The sequence below is a fragment of the Mytilus trossulus genome, chromosome 1 (genome assembly GCF_036588685.1).
Source record: "Mytilus trossulus isolate FHL-02 chromosome 1, PNRI_Mtr1.1.1.hap1, whole genome shotgun sequence".
Classification (NCBI taxonomy): Eukaryota; Metazoa; Mollusca; class Bivalvia; order Mytilida; family Mytilidae; genus Mytilus; species Mytilus trossulus.
In genome coordinates, this window is record NC_086373.1 from 80,854,681 (window position 1) to 80,871,485 (window position 16,805).

General features: G+C 33.1%; 1 protein-coding gene across 1 annotated transcript in view; it reads left to right on the plus strand.

The window, feature by feature from the left end:
• Positions 1 to 2,331: 2,331 nt before the first annotated feature.
• LOC134686786 (universal stress protein YxiE-like) overlaps positions 2,332 to 16,805 on the plus strand; it is a 73,551-nt gene continuing 59,077 nt past the window's right edge. Inside the window, exon 1 of the mRNA XM_063546555.1 lies at positions 2,332 to 2,749. Within this exon, the coding sequence (XP_063402625.1) occupies positions 2,665 to 2,749 (85 nt within the window). The 5' untranslated portion in view covers positions 2,332 to 2,664. The remainder of the gene's footprint in view (positions 2,750 to 16,805) is intronic.

Here is a 16,805-nt window from a genome sequence, read left to right on the forward strand (position 1 = left end):
TTACATAAGTCGCTGTGATATTGGAGCAAGACCAACTATTTGTTTTACACTATTTCCAATAATGTACTCATGGTTAGTGTATTAGCAACTTGAACTCTTTAATCAGAAGAAGAAATTATCAAGAATGAGAAAAACTAATGCAAATGCAACTTTAAAATTGCGTGAGTCAATACAAATGTAAGAACATATCATCTTAATTTAGCTTTTGCATGGATTGCACACATCTATTAGGGACCGGTCAAAATTTCTTGATGCATGGGACCGGTGCAAACTGTAATGGGACAAGCACTTTTTGCAGTGTTTACAGGAATGGGACTCAATGCTTTTTCCTTACTGGAAAGCATGGGACATAAACTTTTTGAAACAATGTCTGTATATGAAAAAAAAAAATATTTGATAAATCTATAACAAACAAAAATAACATCATGAACATCTAACAATGTGAATTTAACAGTTACAACATAGCAAATTCATTTTCAAGATTTAAAGAACAGTGAAGGCAACAACAACAAATTTTGAAACAGAATAAACATGAAAAAATACTTTGATATAAAATTAAAAAAATATGTAAAAATCTGATTAGATATTTTACATGTATAACTGTTTAACAAATGTAAAAAAAACGAATTCATGGATAGTGTTTCTGCACTAAAAAGCATGATTGTCAAATATAAATCTGTCCTCCCATATTAAAGCAGACTTGTCTCCCATTTACCAGAGTTGTCTGTCCTGACATAAGGTATTTTTCTATTAAACATCACTTTTATCTCCATTTCATATGCTTTAGAAGTTTCAATAAAAAGAAATGTGGTGTATAAACCAGCCATACTTTTAAGAAAATTGACAAAATGTGTGATTTCCATGTACTTTCTATACAAATTATCTCCCTTGGATTGAAACAGAAATTTTGAAAATGGCCATGCAATTAAAAGAGCTACTTCAACTATAATTAAACAAAATGAATTGTTTTAATGTTTCTGTTTTATTTTGTACATGTAGACCATAATTCCTTAAATAAAACAAAAATCTAACATGCTCAGAAATGATGTTCAGTGATGACCCCCTGAACTACCTTAATCATAAATGTTATTATCATGATTATGCAAATTCAACAGACATTGTAGAATGAAAACTCTTTTTTTTATAATACATACTGGCTGTAGAAAAAGAATGTTTGTGGAAATTTAACAAATACAGTAGCATACTACCAAAAGAAATGATTGGAATATTCATTCAAAGGTCACAACAAATCTGGAACCCACACCCAACAAGCTCTGAATAGCCCAGATATAAATATATAATCAATCAAGCTGCATATATTTTGAGATAGTAAATGTTACTTTTTTCCCACTTTTAAAAAAATGTTTAAAATACAATATTGTTGTAAGTGGAAGTTGGAGATGTTCACTTCTTTAATTTTGATGCTATTTTCACATTCCTCTCGTTTTAAATTTGAAAATTTAACTGTCTCGAGACGTTCACTTCTTCTGGTATGACTATTCAAATAATTGGAAAATTTACCTACCCACTGTTAATTTAGAATAGTCAGATTCTAAATTAAGCTGCAATTTTTTTGAAAAAATATATTCTACCATACACTTCATACATGTTAATTGTTTAATATTGCATGTATCATTTATTATAATCAATAACATATTGTCATCTGTTTGGGCTCCTGTGTTGGCAATAACATATGCTTATGTATTGTTTTGTTTACTTTATAATAGCAAACTAGATACAGTTCACACATAGTAGCATTATTTTTCAGCTATCCAAATACAGTGTAGCATGAAATATATCCACAACTTTGATCATGTTTTTGTGCTTTAACATGGGACACACACTTTTTTACTAGGTAAAGTGCATGGGACAAGCATATTTTTATTCTGCCAGCAACCATGGGATCAAGAGAATTATTTCAGACAATTTTCCTTTTGCACCGGTCCCATGCATCAAGAAATTTTGACCGGTCCCTTATGTATAATGGTTAGGGGTCAAACTTACTTAAGTTTCCTTAACCACTTCTTTTAAAATATTGAACATATCAATGAAAAGATTATTTTTAAAAAGTCGTTTACTATTTAAATCAAACTGTATCTTTTATCTTTTTTATTACTGCAATTTGTACACTGATTGAAAGCAGTTTATCAATGTAATATGCTGCACTGTTTTACCATTATATAATATAGATTGAAACTCATTATAGAATTCAGCGACGACTAATTCTGCAATTATGGTACTAAGTTCACCTTTTTGTCAAAGCTTAGACGAACCATTCTCCTAACCAATAGTTTGCAAGCATTGGTGATCCGTAAAGTCAATACTTTATCATTACGTTATGGATGGAAACTGAAGTTAATTCTAAAAGAATTTCATCGAGTCTTACTATTGGAACCTCTCGTGTCGTATTGATCTCTGTAGATGCCTCCGGAGAGATTGGAATCGTCTGTCAGAAAAGTTGTTTCAATTATACACCTTCGCTGCCAGGTTATGAAATTAATAGCCATCGATTTGTGAAATTAGCAATTTTAAGGACACAATTGTCGTGAAAATATTTAGTAGGTTTGATGATCTATTAACGTATTCATTCTCGAGTCGGAGTTGCAGATACAATATCATATTTATTTTAAGGATTTAAGAAAGAGAGACAAACAAATCTGAACGATGGCAGAGATGGAAGAGGAATCAGGTCAACGCATTGTTGTCATGGCTGTTGACAATAGTGAGAATTCTATGTGGGCTTTTACCTGTAAGTATAATTGTTTTATTCCACTTGTTCAAACATTGACCGCCTTTGATTGTTATGATACAAAAGAAACATGTTAGGACAATGACTTGTATAAGAATATCAAGTTTTAAATCGATAAGAAATATCAAGATTTTCTACAACTGTGAACAAATTATTAGTTCTTGTAGATTTATGCAGCTAAAATATTCTGGAACAAAACAAGAATTGATTGGGAAATAGAAGCTATCAGTTCTATTAAGATTTCTATATTTTCTTGAAGAAAAATCCTTATCTGACAAAACCTCATGTTTTGAACATCACAGAGATTCAATTTGTATCTTCTTAACAAAAATAATAGTTATTTTGTTTAAAAATGAAAGCATTATGTTTTCATCATAATCGAAATGGCGTCAATTATTTATAAGATCAATTTGATACGTGCAGAAAAACCGCGAAAATTACATAATTAACAATAAACCGTTTCTGTCATACTTGTTCTGTCAGTTCTTTTACATAATTCACTGACAGGCTTTCATTGCATGATGCAATTAGTCAAATGTGATAAGTAACATAAACAGAAGAATTTAACGGAACGTTGTATACAATAGGTTGATTGAAAAAGAAAATATACGAAATGGATGTGTAACACGTAACAAAGGTATCATTAAGTATATAAAAAATGTTTTATTTATCCTGAACTCTCTTATTTCTTATATTTTTACTGATATTGGAATGAGACTATTTAGATAATAACAAAACCTGCAATTTAACTCTTTATACTCCTATATCTAGTTGTAATATACCTTATAATCAAAATAAACATATATAAACATAGACAGACTGTCACATGTTAGAATCAAGTTTATTTGTTGGAAAATTAGTACATTTCCGTACGTTCATTGGCTTTTAAATTAAACATGAGAAGATGAATTTGTTGCAATGTTTTACTTTTAATGGAGTTGCAGGAGCAAGAAACACGATGCATTATTCTCATTATCAACATTTATGTTTGATGCTAATATGCATTTGCATTCAGATATCGCAGATAAAATTTATTCGTTCGTAGTGTGTTAATTTACGTTTTTTGATTGAGTTAAGCCTGCCAATTGATATTTTATCGTGTGTTTGTCTATGTTGTGATGTTATGCTATTGTTTCAGAAAAGGGGAGAAGGTTTGGTACCATTTAAACGTTTAATCCCGCTGCAAATGTTTGCACCTGTCCTATGTCAGGAATCTGATGTATAGTAGCTGCCGTTTGATTATGTAATTTATACGTGTTTCTCGTTTCTCTTTTTTTTTTATCGATTAGACCGTTGGTTTTCCAGTTTGAATGGTTTTACACTAGTAATTTTGGGGCCCTTTATAGCTTGTTGTTCGGTGTGAGCCAAGGCTCCCGTGTTGGATGCTGTACATTGACCGAAAAAAGCGATATGTGACGTTTTTTCTGTAAATTATTTATCGACTCATTGCACACAAAAAATAAATCTTACGAGAAAAAACTACACGTTAGTTCTAAACATTCAGTATATCTAACGATCAATTTTTGCTGTAAGAAAAATTTTAACAAACGAGACCTGATAATTTTGAAAACAATGCTTTAAATTACCATGTTTTCAGCGGTAAACGCTACTAATATATTGCGCGTCAGGTCGTAAAGAATTGAATAAAGGCATGGATTACATATTTATGTTTTGTTTTGTTAATTGTTCGTATTTTCCACTTTGATCATATTGTTTTCGATTTCACTTTCCATTCTGCTTCAATCTAGTCGATCTAGACGGTTACTGGACATCTAAGACATTTAAGTCATAAGACAAAATTCGGAAGAAACTCTCTACTTTGCAACGAAAAAATGACAATATGTATCTGTAAAGGCAATACATTTAATAAAATTTTACTGAAAAAGTAATGTGTTTATGTTTAAATCGCCTATAACATAGATAGGTTAATACAAGATTGGTATATTTGAAACGATTTACGATGCAAAAAGATGTTCTTTATATTTAATTACGATTTTTTGTTTATAGAAATACAGATATTTAATATAAACTAAAGCTTTAAAGAGATATCATCTACATCGGTAAAACACGGGATTTGGGCTACATTTTATTTTTATCGTTCGACTCTAGTGTTCATCTTATGGACTTTTCTCCCTTTGAGTTATGTGGGGCAACGAGGCTCCTGTAGTATGACTCCTGACTACACAAGGACTAAAACTAAGGAACGTATCCTCGCGAAAGATATGATGACTCCTGGTCCCTAAGGAACAGAGCCCGATGATTTAAATGTGTATTTTGAAGCAAAAATATCTTGTTGATTAGACTTTATAATTAAGCATCTTTAAAATGTTTATTTTACAATATTTGATTAAAGAATACAATCTGATTAAAATGAAAATCCTGTGTTTATGCTTCGTTTTCCCTTGTAAGTGAATCGTGGACACATGATCTTTTAGTGTTTCAATCAGATTGACACGGATAAATAAGACAATACGCAACATGAAGTATTAGTTAACACGGCTTACAACTCTCTGACGACACACCTGATCTCAGTTTAATTAGAAGTCATGTGTTGTTGCGCATGCGCTAAATTACAGGCGGAAAATTTTGAGTCACCGAAAATTGTTTTTAAAATCCTATTATTTAGCTAAATTCTACTGTGAAAAGGGTGGTAAGGTAACATTACATCACACAATACATCATACCATACCGTAAAGATCTCCGATTTTGCGATAAAATCAACAGCATTAAAATTTTTGAGTCTGAAGTGTTTACTTTTGTAAACATCAATCACAAACAACAAACAACGATCACAAACACCGGTCATACCTGAAAACTTTTACAAAGGAGTGTATTATCCTTTGGAAGTTCGATTGCTTTTTAAGGAAGTATATCATTCCTTAGAGCATTTGGTCCTTTCAAGGAAGTAGTCTCATTCCTTGGGGATCATACAGCAGTAGACAGATCTACATTGCAACAGGTTGTCCAATATCTTGGCTCGTTGATACACTGCGTAGGCAATAAAATGCTTGTATTTCGTCAGATATTTTTGTACTCATGCATACTTGTCATCAGTACCTTTAACCAACCAGACGTGGATAGCAAATTTGTCATTTGCAATAACACCAAGATAAATGGCCTCTCATTTGCCATGATAAAGTTCCTTGACCTCACCACACAAACTGCACACCTAAATAAGAAGCAGTGTGCAAGCAGAGATGACATTCTCTTGACCTTTCTGTCTATGACTCTGATTGCTTTATCAAATGATGTCAACCTAAACCCAGGTCCAAACCAGTCATTATACCCATGCGGTACATGCGATGAACCTGTGACATGGAATGATCGAGGTATTGTTTGCGACACTTGCAACCAATGGTACCACATAAACTGTCAATCAATGCATAGCGGGTCATATGATATCTTTGTAAATGATAGTGCAGTAGCTTGGGACTGCGTCTTGTGTGAATGCCCAAACTATTCGACCTTGTGTTATGACCTGTCATTCAGTACGTCAAATCACTTCAGTATACTATCAGATACATCCTTAAAAAGTCCATCACCTACTGAAACTGGAATAAAACCTATCCATTCTTCAACACCGGATAGATCAAATAGGAATTGCTACAAAAAAAAAGAGAAATACCACACCATTAAGAATACTTAATGTAAATTTTCAGTCTATAAAGACAAAACAATGCCAAGTTAAAAATCTTGTAGAGAGCACACACCCAGATATCGTAATTGGAACGGAAACTTGGATTGACTCCTCCATAAAGGATTCACAGATTTTTCCATCTGGCTATAAGATATACCGGAAAGATAGACAGCTATGTGGAGGAGGTGTACTTATTGCCATTAAAGATACATATATAAGTTCACCTGTTCCAGAGCTCGACACAGATTGTGAAATTATCTGGTGTAAAATAGAATTGGCTGGCCAGAAAAATATGTATATATCATCATTTTACAATCCAAAGACCGCAAATGAGCAAGGTTATTTGGAATACAAAAGAAGCATTGATCAAACAGCTAGCATTAAGAATTGCTTCATAGTTTCCGGTGGGGATTTCAACCTTCCGGGGTGGGACTGGAAAGCAAAATGCCTAAAAGATAACACACAACATGTTGGAATACATCAAAGATTCGGAGATATACTGGATGATAATGGTCTCTTACAGATTGTTGAAGAACCAACAAGGCAGGCAAACACACTTGACTTGCTAATAACAAATTATCCTAATAGTTTTACAAGGGTGGAAATACTCCCAGGGGTATCTGATCATGACATCGTCTTTGCTGAAATAAGTGTCATCCCCACAAGAAAAAAGCAGGCAGCAAGAAAGATTCCTCTATACAGCAAGGCAAATTGGGATAAGATGAGGGAAGATATAAATAATATTAAGAACGAAATTGTAACAATGACAACCAGCAAAAGTAACATCAATGACATATGGTTAGTATTTAAAACAAGTTTAGAGAAAAGCGTTAATTTGAATATCCCACACAAACAGGCTAGAACCAAGGACAGCCCACCATGGATATCCAGAGATCTGAAAAGACTCATCAGAAAGAGAGATCGGCTGTATAAGAAAAAGAAGAAATCTCATGACAAGAAAGACTCTGAGAAATACAAAACAATCAAACGCCAGGTACAACAAGGTCTGAGGAGGTCATACTGGAAGTATGTTGAATCCATTGTAACACCACCAGAAGATAACATCATAGAAAATCGTGGCTGTATGAAGAGATTCTGGACATTCATAAAGCACAAACGAAGTGATGGAAATGAAGTATCACCACTGAAAAAGGATGGCCTTCTACATTCAGATCCTTTGGATAAAGCAAATATACTAAACCAACAGTTCCAGTCTGCTTTTACTGAAAAAACAAGCTTCTCAAATCAGGAATTCCAAGACAGATGCAGCTCTTTAAACAAAATATATCCATCTATGCCAGAAATTAAAATCACAGAAAATGGAATATTGAAAATACTAAAAAATCTCAATCCACACAAGGCAGCTGGCCCAGACCAAATTACATCTAAAGTCCTAAACGAATTAGCCACCGAAATAGCACCAATACTTACCATCATCTTTCAACAGTCATATGAGTCTGGAGAATTACCAATAGACTGGAAATCAGCCAACGTCTGCCCTATCTTTAAAAAAGGCCAAAAATACAAAGCAGAAAACTACCGCCCAGTATCCTTAACTTGTATAGTCTGCAAAATCATGGAACACATAATTACCAGCAACATCATGGCTCACTCGGATAAACATAATATCCTACATCCTATGCAGCATGGCTTCCGCAAAAAATTATCATGCGAAACTCAACTCATCGAGTTCATAGATGATATCACACAAAACCTGGACGAAGGAAAGCAAACTGATTGTTTAATCATGGACTTCTCCAAGGCTTTTGACAAAGTTAGCCATTCACTACTGATCCATAAACTAAAGCAATACGGGATTGATGGAAAAACCAACAGATGGATCCAGAGCTTCCTAAGTGGCAGACAACAGTCGGTAGTGGTTGAAGGTGTAAGCTCTGGCTTCATTGATGTAGAATCAGGTGTACCACAGGGTTCAGTCCTTGGACCAGCACTCTTTCTCTACTACATTAATGATATGCCAGAGGTGGTTCGATCCAGAACACGGTTGTTTGCTGACGACACAATCATTTATCTTACAATAACATCAGATGCAGATACCACAACACTGCAGGAGGATCTGAACAAATTATCAGACTGGGAACAACGATGGCTCATGAAGTTCAACGCAGACAAATGCAATGTCATGACCATCAGCAAGAAAAGAAAGCCAATCACAAATGATTATATCCTTCATGGCCATGTACTGGAAAGAGTATCAGACGCAAAATATCTTGGAGTTACAATCAGCTCAGATTTAAATTGGAGTACCCATGTACATAACATCTGCCAAAAAGCAAATAAAACTATTGGGTTCTTAAAAAGAAATCTTAACATCAGTAACAAACAACTAAAAGAAAATGCATACAAGTCATTAGTCAGACCAACACTAGAATATGCAAGCGCAGTCTGGGACCCCCATCAACAAAACAACAAGAACAAAATTGAGATGGTACAACGCAGAGGGGCTAGGTATGTTACCAACAAATACCGTAACACATCATCAGTAGACGCCATGATAAAACAACTCGAGTGGCAACAACTAGAAGAGAGAAGAACAACAACAAGGATGTGCATGATGTACAAAATTACTAACTGCCTAGTTAATATAGATGCAACATCTAGGCTCATTCCAACAAGCCGAGCATCAAGAACAACTAGGACTGGATGTTTCCAGGTTCCTCTTTGCAGAACGGATATAAGGAAAATGTCATTCTATCCAAAATCTATACGGGAATGGAATGCCTTACCACTTTCAACTACCACCGCTCCGAGTCTTGAATGCTTCAAGGCTCGGCTAACAAAATAGACCTAAACATTTGTTTTTAATGAGCACCTGTATATAGGATTTTAACTTTCACAAAATGTAAATATATTAAATTTTCTTTGGACTTTCATGCGCAACACACAGTGGCAGAATAATCAGACAGTTGATTGCGGCCGCTTAACTGGAAGAAGAAGAAGACTAAATTTATTTTGACTAGTAACGCTCAACGATATCAAAACCTAGAAGTCATGGTATAAGAAGTCGTATAAACAGAGTATCGATTAAGAAAACTAAATATTCTTGAATAAAATGCTAAAAAAGAATTATAATTTTTAGTTTGCCAATACAATTGCCAGTTAAAAAGAAGAAATCAAACATAATAACACATATTTGTTAACATTGGTTGAAAAACCCAACTTTGATATTTTTACTATTTCAGGAACTAAACTAAATTACAATTCAGATTATACTGTATTCTTCGGTAAACAGTTGTTACAACTAAGGTTTACAAGAATAAAGCAAACATAAAAAACTATATCACGTTTTACTATATGTGAGGTTTGCTGTTTAAAATCTCCTTAGAGCTAATGAAGGAAGGCGTTATTTCGTTATAAACTGATAAAGAACACCAACATTGCCTTCATTAACTGAGAAAATGTGTTAGTGCGCTGTAGCTGTAGCTGTAGCTGTAGTTTTGTGTTCTGTAATACCGATACTATTGAATGAAATTCTTGCTTTTTTTTAATTATTTTATTATTTTACTTTCATTACGTTTTGTCTGAACAGAACAACTACTTAAACTTTATGTTTCAATTGGTGAAATTACATAAGATATTTGTTGCGTTTGAACCTCGTATTTTAATATTATGCACTCGATTTGCATTGAATATTATATAACCAATGCTTTGAAATATGTAAAACTGTTTTGAATTGATGCTGCAGTACCATGACTTCATGATTATTTGATGGATGAACATTTTTTTTCATGAAACCTATTTATCATCTTTAATACTTAAAGTCTTAAGAGAAAACAGTGTCAGTCACTTAAGAAAATCGTTTTTTAAAAGTTGATTACGAGTTGATTGGAGTAGTTATTCATATTCTCATGTTTGCTCTTCCTTTGTTGTTCATTAGGGATTTGAAATTAGCAATATTACTTCCAAGATAATGAAGTATGCTTTAAGTTTAAAAAAAAGCCCAAAGACATTGTTTGGGTAAATATCCATTTGTAACAAAACGAATTATCCCTCCACTTTATTACATCGATTATATGTTATAGGACAGCGGCTTGTTACAATATTAAATAACGAAACCATAAAACTAATGGAAGAATCAATACATTGTTAGGGTACTATAGTTAATAAGAAAAGATAATGTTCAGTAGCAGAACAGAAGTGGGAGTAAAGCGCTTTAGGATCAAGTTATGCATGTCTTTTAGTAGTTAACAATAATTGCTCGAAGTCATTGCAAAATGTTACGGCTACGTACCATAAAATAACACGACATTTCTGATATCAGTACATGTACTGGTATAACTAAGGGACCCCATAAAGATCACAATAGTTAGGATGGGTTGAGGGCTGATATATTGTGGCTGATGGTGTGATGGGATAAATGTTTAACGTCCAGCGGCAAATTAATTGCATATTAAGGACGAGAACACATTAAAGTAACATGAATATTACCACTGCTTTACATAAGACCAGCTTTGCGAGCAGAATATTTAACTCGCTAGTTCTCAATACAACATTCTGTAGGACGATATGCAACCATTCCCGGACATATTATTCTGACTTTGACCCAATCAGTCTTTAATCACACATGCCTACCGGAGAAGCAGCAAATATCTGTTTTAAGTCGTTAGTTTGTCCCGTCCCGGTTCAAACCTACGATTTCTTACACCCGAGAAAAAATACGCTACCATAATCCCTGTTAAAGCTGTACAAGGTAGTACTAAGAACATTTATTCCGATTAAGCAATTTGAGCTATGAAAAAGACCCACAATCATCTATGTATATATAAATGAAACTGTTCACAATTTGCTTGTTAATTACGACAGACGTGAGTAGGAAGAAAACCCAAAATCGGTTCACTACAAAACAGATCACAGTCGTTAAAGACATGTGATATATATTAAATCCTATCTGGATCTAGCAATAAGATATCGTCATAAAAAATTATGGCCTTTGTGCTGCATTTGATGAATACACGAAAGAAGATATGCAGTTCTTGATGGAACTCAAATTGAATATCAAAATAAAAAATCACGAAAAGCACAAAAGGATTCTGCAATTTGACTTTCATGTGAAATTTTATCTTTGACATTTGACTAATGAAAATAGTGACTGTAGAACAGAACATAATAATTACATAGAACATAAAACAGAACATAAACAGCAATCCATGCAACACTACAAAGAGATATTCAATATATTTACCCTCTAGCCGTCTTTCTTTCATATTACAAAAAAGAAGCAATTTAAGATGAAAGAATCATTGTTATATCTTTTTATTTTTATATTGTTATATAATTTGCCTTTCTGAGTTTAATATTTAATCAGTCGAATGAATGCATCAAAATAATTGTATTGTATTTACAATGGACTGTTTGCACAACTAGAATAATGACAACACATTAATTCTAAGCAGAAATAACAAATTATGTGAAAATAGCAAAATAACTACTTCTTTACTTTTAACTTTGTCATCAGTGCAAAGAGATTTTGTACTATGAATGAATACACAATATATCTTCCTTTCCATTATAAATAAAAAAAAGATTCAAATAATAAGGTTTCACAAATAAACAAGAATATGTTTCCATAAGAAATCATGTTCCGTTCATACTATCATATAGATATAGGAAGATGTGGTATGAGTGCCAATGAGACAACTCTACATCCAACTAACAATTTATAAAAGTAAACCAGTATGGGTCAAGATACGGTCTTTAAAACGGAGCCTTGGCTTACACCGAGCAGCAAGCTATAAAGGGCCCCCAATAAATTCTTATTTAAAACCATTCAAACGGGAAAACTAACGGTATAATCTATATAAAAAAACGAGAAACGAGAATCACCTAGGAACATGTCTATATTTGATAAAACACGAAATCAAAGTCAATACCCAAGTTTGAAATATCTTAAGTTAACACAGCATAATACGAGTGTTTTAAGTTGATGTGACCACAATGTCATCGTTAACTCTTTCAAACCGAACTTAAGACTCGTAAACCAAAGACCTACCTTTAAAACTTGATCATACTTAAAACCAAAACTCTTACCTGATACTTGACGTATGCATGGTCGAACAGGCAAAAGGACGCACATTTCGAAAACAATTTTGCCTACCTATTACAGTTACCTTTTGAGTAACTATTTACAAAAGATACTTAATTTGGTAATGACATAAGATATTTTATATAAATAGTTTGTATATAATGAATAAGAATATATTGTTAGAAGTATCTATTCATATCCTATTTTATGGGAACCTTTATACCAAATATTGTAATTTCGAAATACTACTCCAAAGGAAGATAAGGTTTATATAGTGTAAATATGTGTGGACTGTTGCTGATATACTGTCATATTTTAGTGCTGTTTGACTTAAAACTATAATTGTGATTGTCTCATGCCATCTTTCTACGTTTTTTGTTATAAAAAATAAATAAATGTTTCCATTTTATTAAGACAAAAATTAAAAAAAATGCTTGAAAGACAATAAATGACTGAATAAGACAAAGATAAAGGAACAGTTACGTGGTCCTCTACCAAAAAAATAAAGAATTCTGCAGTTTCAATTGTCATTTCGTTAATTAAACCCTACAACATAAGACAAAGAGCTTTAATTAGATTTTAAAACAATGAGTTGAGTTGTATTTTTGCCAGTAAATCATATGCCAGCTTATTCATTGATAATCGTATGAAAGAAAGTGTCATTGATCAGGATATCTGGAATAAAAGTGACAAATCGAAATAACGCAATAGACAATTAGTATTCATGTGAGTGATGATGGTAATATTACCAGGATATAGAGAAACAAAGCTTTAAATCCAAAGTAACAAGTGTTTTCAACATGCAATAATACCAAAAAAAAGATAGTTAATTAGATGGATGTGTCATCAATATAACTGTTATTTCTAAAATGCTATCAAATACATTGAATACGGAAACAAGAGAAAACACCACATAACAGTGTTTCGAATAAAGCCTTCATCTTCATGCGTATCGCTATCTGAGAGAATTAAGTACAGTTAAAGGAAAGGGCATAATGTAGACGCTACATCTTGAAAATTAAGCTTTCAAGATACAATAAATATTAAGTTGTGTTTGCAATTCTAGCGATCCTTAATACCGAAGAACGTTTAACTGCCAAGACATTTTTGCAATCTTTCAAAATAATTTTGCATGCCTAAATTAATTAAAACCTAAGACATGGTAACAATGAATAAAATTATATCGTATGATATTGATTTAAGTCTTCAAGTTGCTTGTTTCTTGAATAACTTTCTAATGATACAACTAAGACTAGACTAAATAAATAAAATGTATAAGATGTAGTAGTAACACAAGAACACAAAAACAGACCACAATCATTTGTACAAATAACGATAAATTTGGTTAACAGTCAAACCAACATGATACAAGTTTATTAAGAATATTTAAGAACATTTATAATTACGAAAACGAAATACAAATCGATGAAAATTGCGCTATATATTGATTGTAAACGCATTTATCATATCGTTAGACTTAAAAGACATTATAGAATCTCGATGACATTCTTTATCACAAGCCATATATGCAGAATAATGACTGTGTGTAATATAAAGTCGATTCATATAAATTTGAATGTTAAGAAATTGACATATAGGCAAGAAATACGATATTGAAGTTATGAATCAGTTTAATGATAACCATTCATCATTTGATGTTAGGAGAATGCAAAGCCAACCCATATCATAAAAGCTACACATAGGCTCTGGGATTTCTGCTTTCGTCAAATATGAACATGTCCTAACAGGGGAACAATTTCAATATGCTAAATGTGAGGTTATTTTGACATTTTTTTTCATTTTTGTAATACCCTACAGAAATTATAAAGACATAATACAAACATTTTTGAGATATTGAGATAAGACGTGGCACGGTACTTGTCTATCACAAGTTCATGTATTTGGTTTTCATGTTACGTTTGTTATTCTCCTGATGTTTTGTCTGATGATTGGTCTGTTTCTGTGTGTGTTGCGTTTCGGTGTTGTGTCGTTGTTCTCCTCTTATATTTAATGCGTTTCGCTCGGTTTTGGTTTGTTACCCGATTTTGTTTTTTGTCCATGGATTTATGAGTTTTGAACAGAGGTATACTACTGTTGCCTTTATTTAAATCCGACAGAACAATTTCTATTATTAACGGGTGGATACTATTTAACAGACTTTTTTCGAAATTAACGAGCCACATATGAGGCTTCACCATAAAATCTCCCTTATCTTAACTATGTCAGTTTGACCATTCTGGTACTACATACATGATTTCTAAGTTTTCACATTTGTATCAATCAATCTCGTTCAAATACCTTTCAATATGGCAATAATCATTTTACAAAACATACACTCAATATTTTTCAAAGAATTTTCACAAGTTGGTGAAAATATGGACAATGCTCGCAGGAAGTAGGGAGTGAAACAGTCATTCTCTTTGAAACTATGAACACGTTCGAAAATTCTTACTGTCCATTCTCTTGTCGTCTTGATATCCAAACTATCCTTGTTCTGTATATTAGGTTCCAAATCAAGCTCATAAAACAAAGCGTTCTTTAATTCATAGCTGGTGATCATATTTCTTTTGCTGTATACTCCCATCATTGGATGAATGGCTGACAGAAATCTTTCAATCCCCTGCTCCTCGGTACTGATTATTTCTATTTATATATAAAATAAAATGTATTAGCAAAGTAATATAACACGATATAACGTCAGCGCATTGTTATATTTTATTATTTTATATATATAAAAACTCCTATGCAATGTGAATTATAATTTTTGGAACTTTGAAATATAATATTTCCTAACTCAGGCAAAGTGTCGTGCACTTAGACGATAATTAAAATGAGTATCTTATCTAAACAGTAATGACATAATCTTTCAACAAAATAGTTCAAATACCTTGCTGAGAAATTTCCGTTAATGGAGGATACAAATGTTTCTGTTTTAGGAGAATCTTTGCCAATTTGTATGCGTCTACCACGGCTTTAGGAAGGGATTGCATTATGCAGAATTCCGTCAAGTAAACTGACACTTTAAAACGAGTAAGGAATGTAACAGTTTCACCAGATAGCATAGTCTGTTTGGTAGGTCTACACATGATCATACAACCATTTTCCATTATATTCACTGTGTTTAATCTTCCGTCTTGTTTTGCAAAAGATGGCCACCAATGTCTCTGACGTATTACGGGTACAATATCGCAGCTTAATGGCATCTCTTTATGATTTGCATCAGTATATAAGAAATGTAGACAAAGAATACTCGGAAAGTCTTCTGCTGATGGAAATTCAAAGTCCACAGTATCTTGTGACAATCCAGGTGCACATTTCCAAACAGATGGTATTCCAAGACATTCTTTTAAATGTAGGTAAAATAATTTTACAATCCGATTACCCATCAAGAGACCTTCTTCATTAAAGAACTCATTATATGATTGATTTTGTTCACCGTCTTTTCGCCTACATTGTGCACAGTATGTTTCCCGGATTTCTTCGACATCACATAGACTTTCGAAATTATCAAGAAAGCACAGAATATCGAACTCGTCAGGCGCGTCAACTTTCGTACCCTCTCTGGTGCTCCCTGATAGCTCTATCGAGATTTGAAATCTATTGTCACGACGTTCCACCTCATTAAACACTGACTTCATGAGATCAAGAAGTTGTCGCAAAACAATGTTTTCTGAGACATTATTTGATAATGAGCTATTTCGAGACAAATGCAGTAAATGGAGGATTTTTTCATTAGTTAGTGTAATTTTTGCAATGTTACAAGTTAACCACTCTGAAACATCATTGATATGAACAGTTTCTAAAAACACGTCCAGTTTATCGTCAAAGTGTTTGACTCCCTCAGCTAAGAAGTTTTTGAATTCAACACGGTTAACAAAAAGACACAGATCTGAGGCAGTCATTCCTTCGACATCTTTCAAACCATCATCTATTCCTTTTTCCAAAAGTTTTAACGCAATTGCTTCACTGTCGCAATATACTGCGTAATGTAGTGCCGACGAGCCGTACACATCTTGACCGTTGATGTTAGCGCCAGATTTCAATAGTTTGTCAAGTACAGTACTAAAATCGTTCAGATCTGTGTCTAATTCTTTTCTCGTATTAATAGCAAGAAGGTGTAGTGGTGTAGCTCCATGGTTGTTACGAATAGATACATTGGCATTTTGTTCGATAAGACAAGTAACTAACTCTACATCACAATACATTGCGGCATCATGTAAAGGAGAAAATCCGAAAATATCTTGACAATCGAGGTTAGCACCGTGCCTAAACAACAAAGCTACTTTATTTTGCCAGTTTGTTTGCATTACATTCCCCATTTGACCAGGTGCACCAATGATTTCTCCTTTTATCAAACAATGTAGGGGAGTTTTACC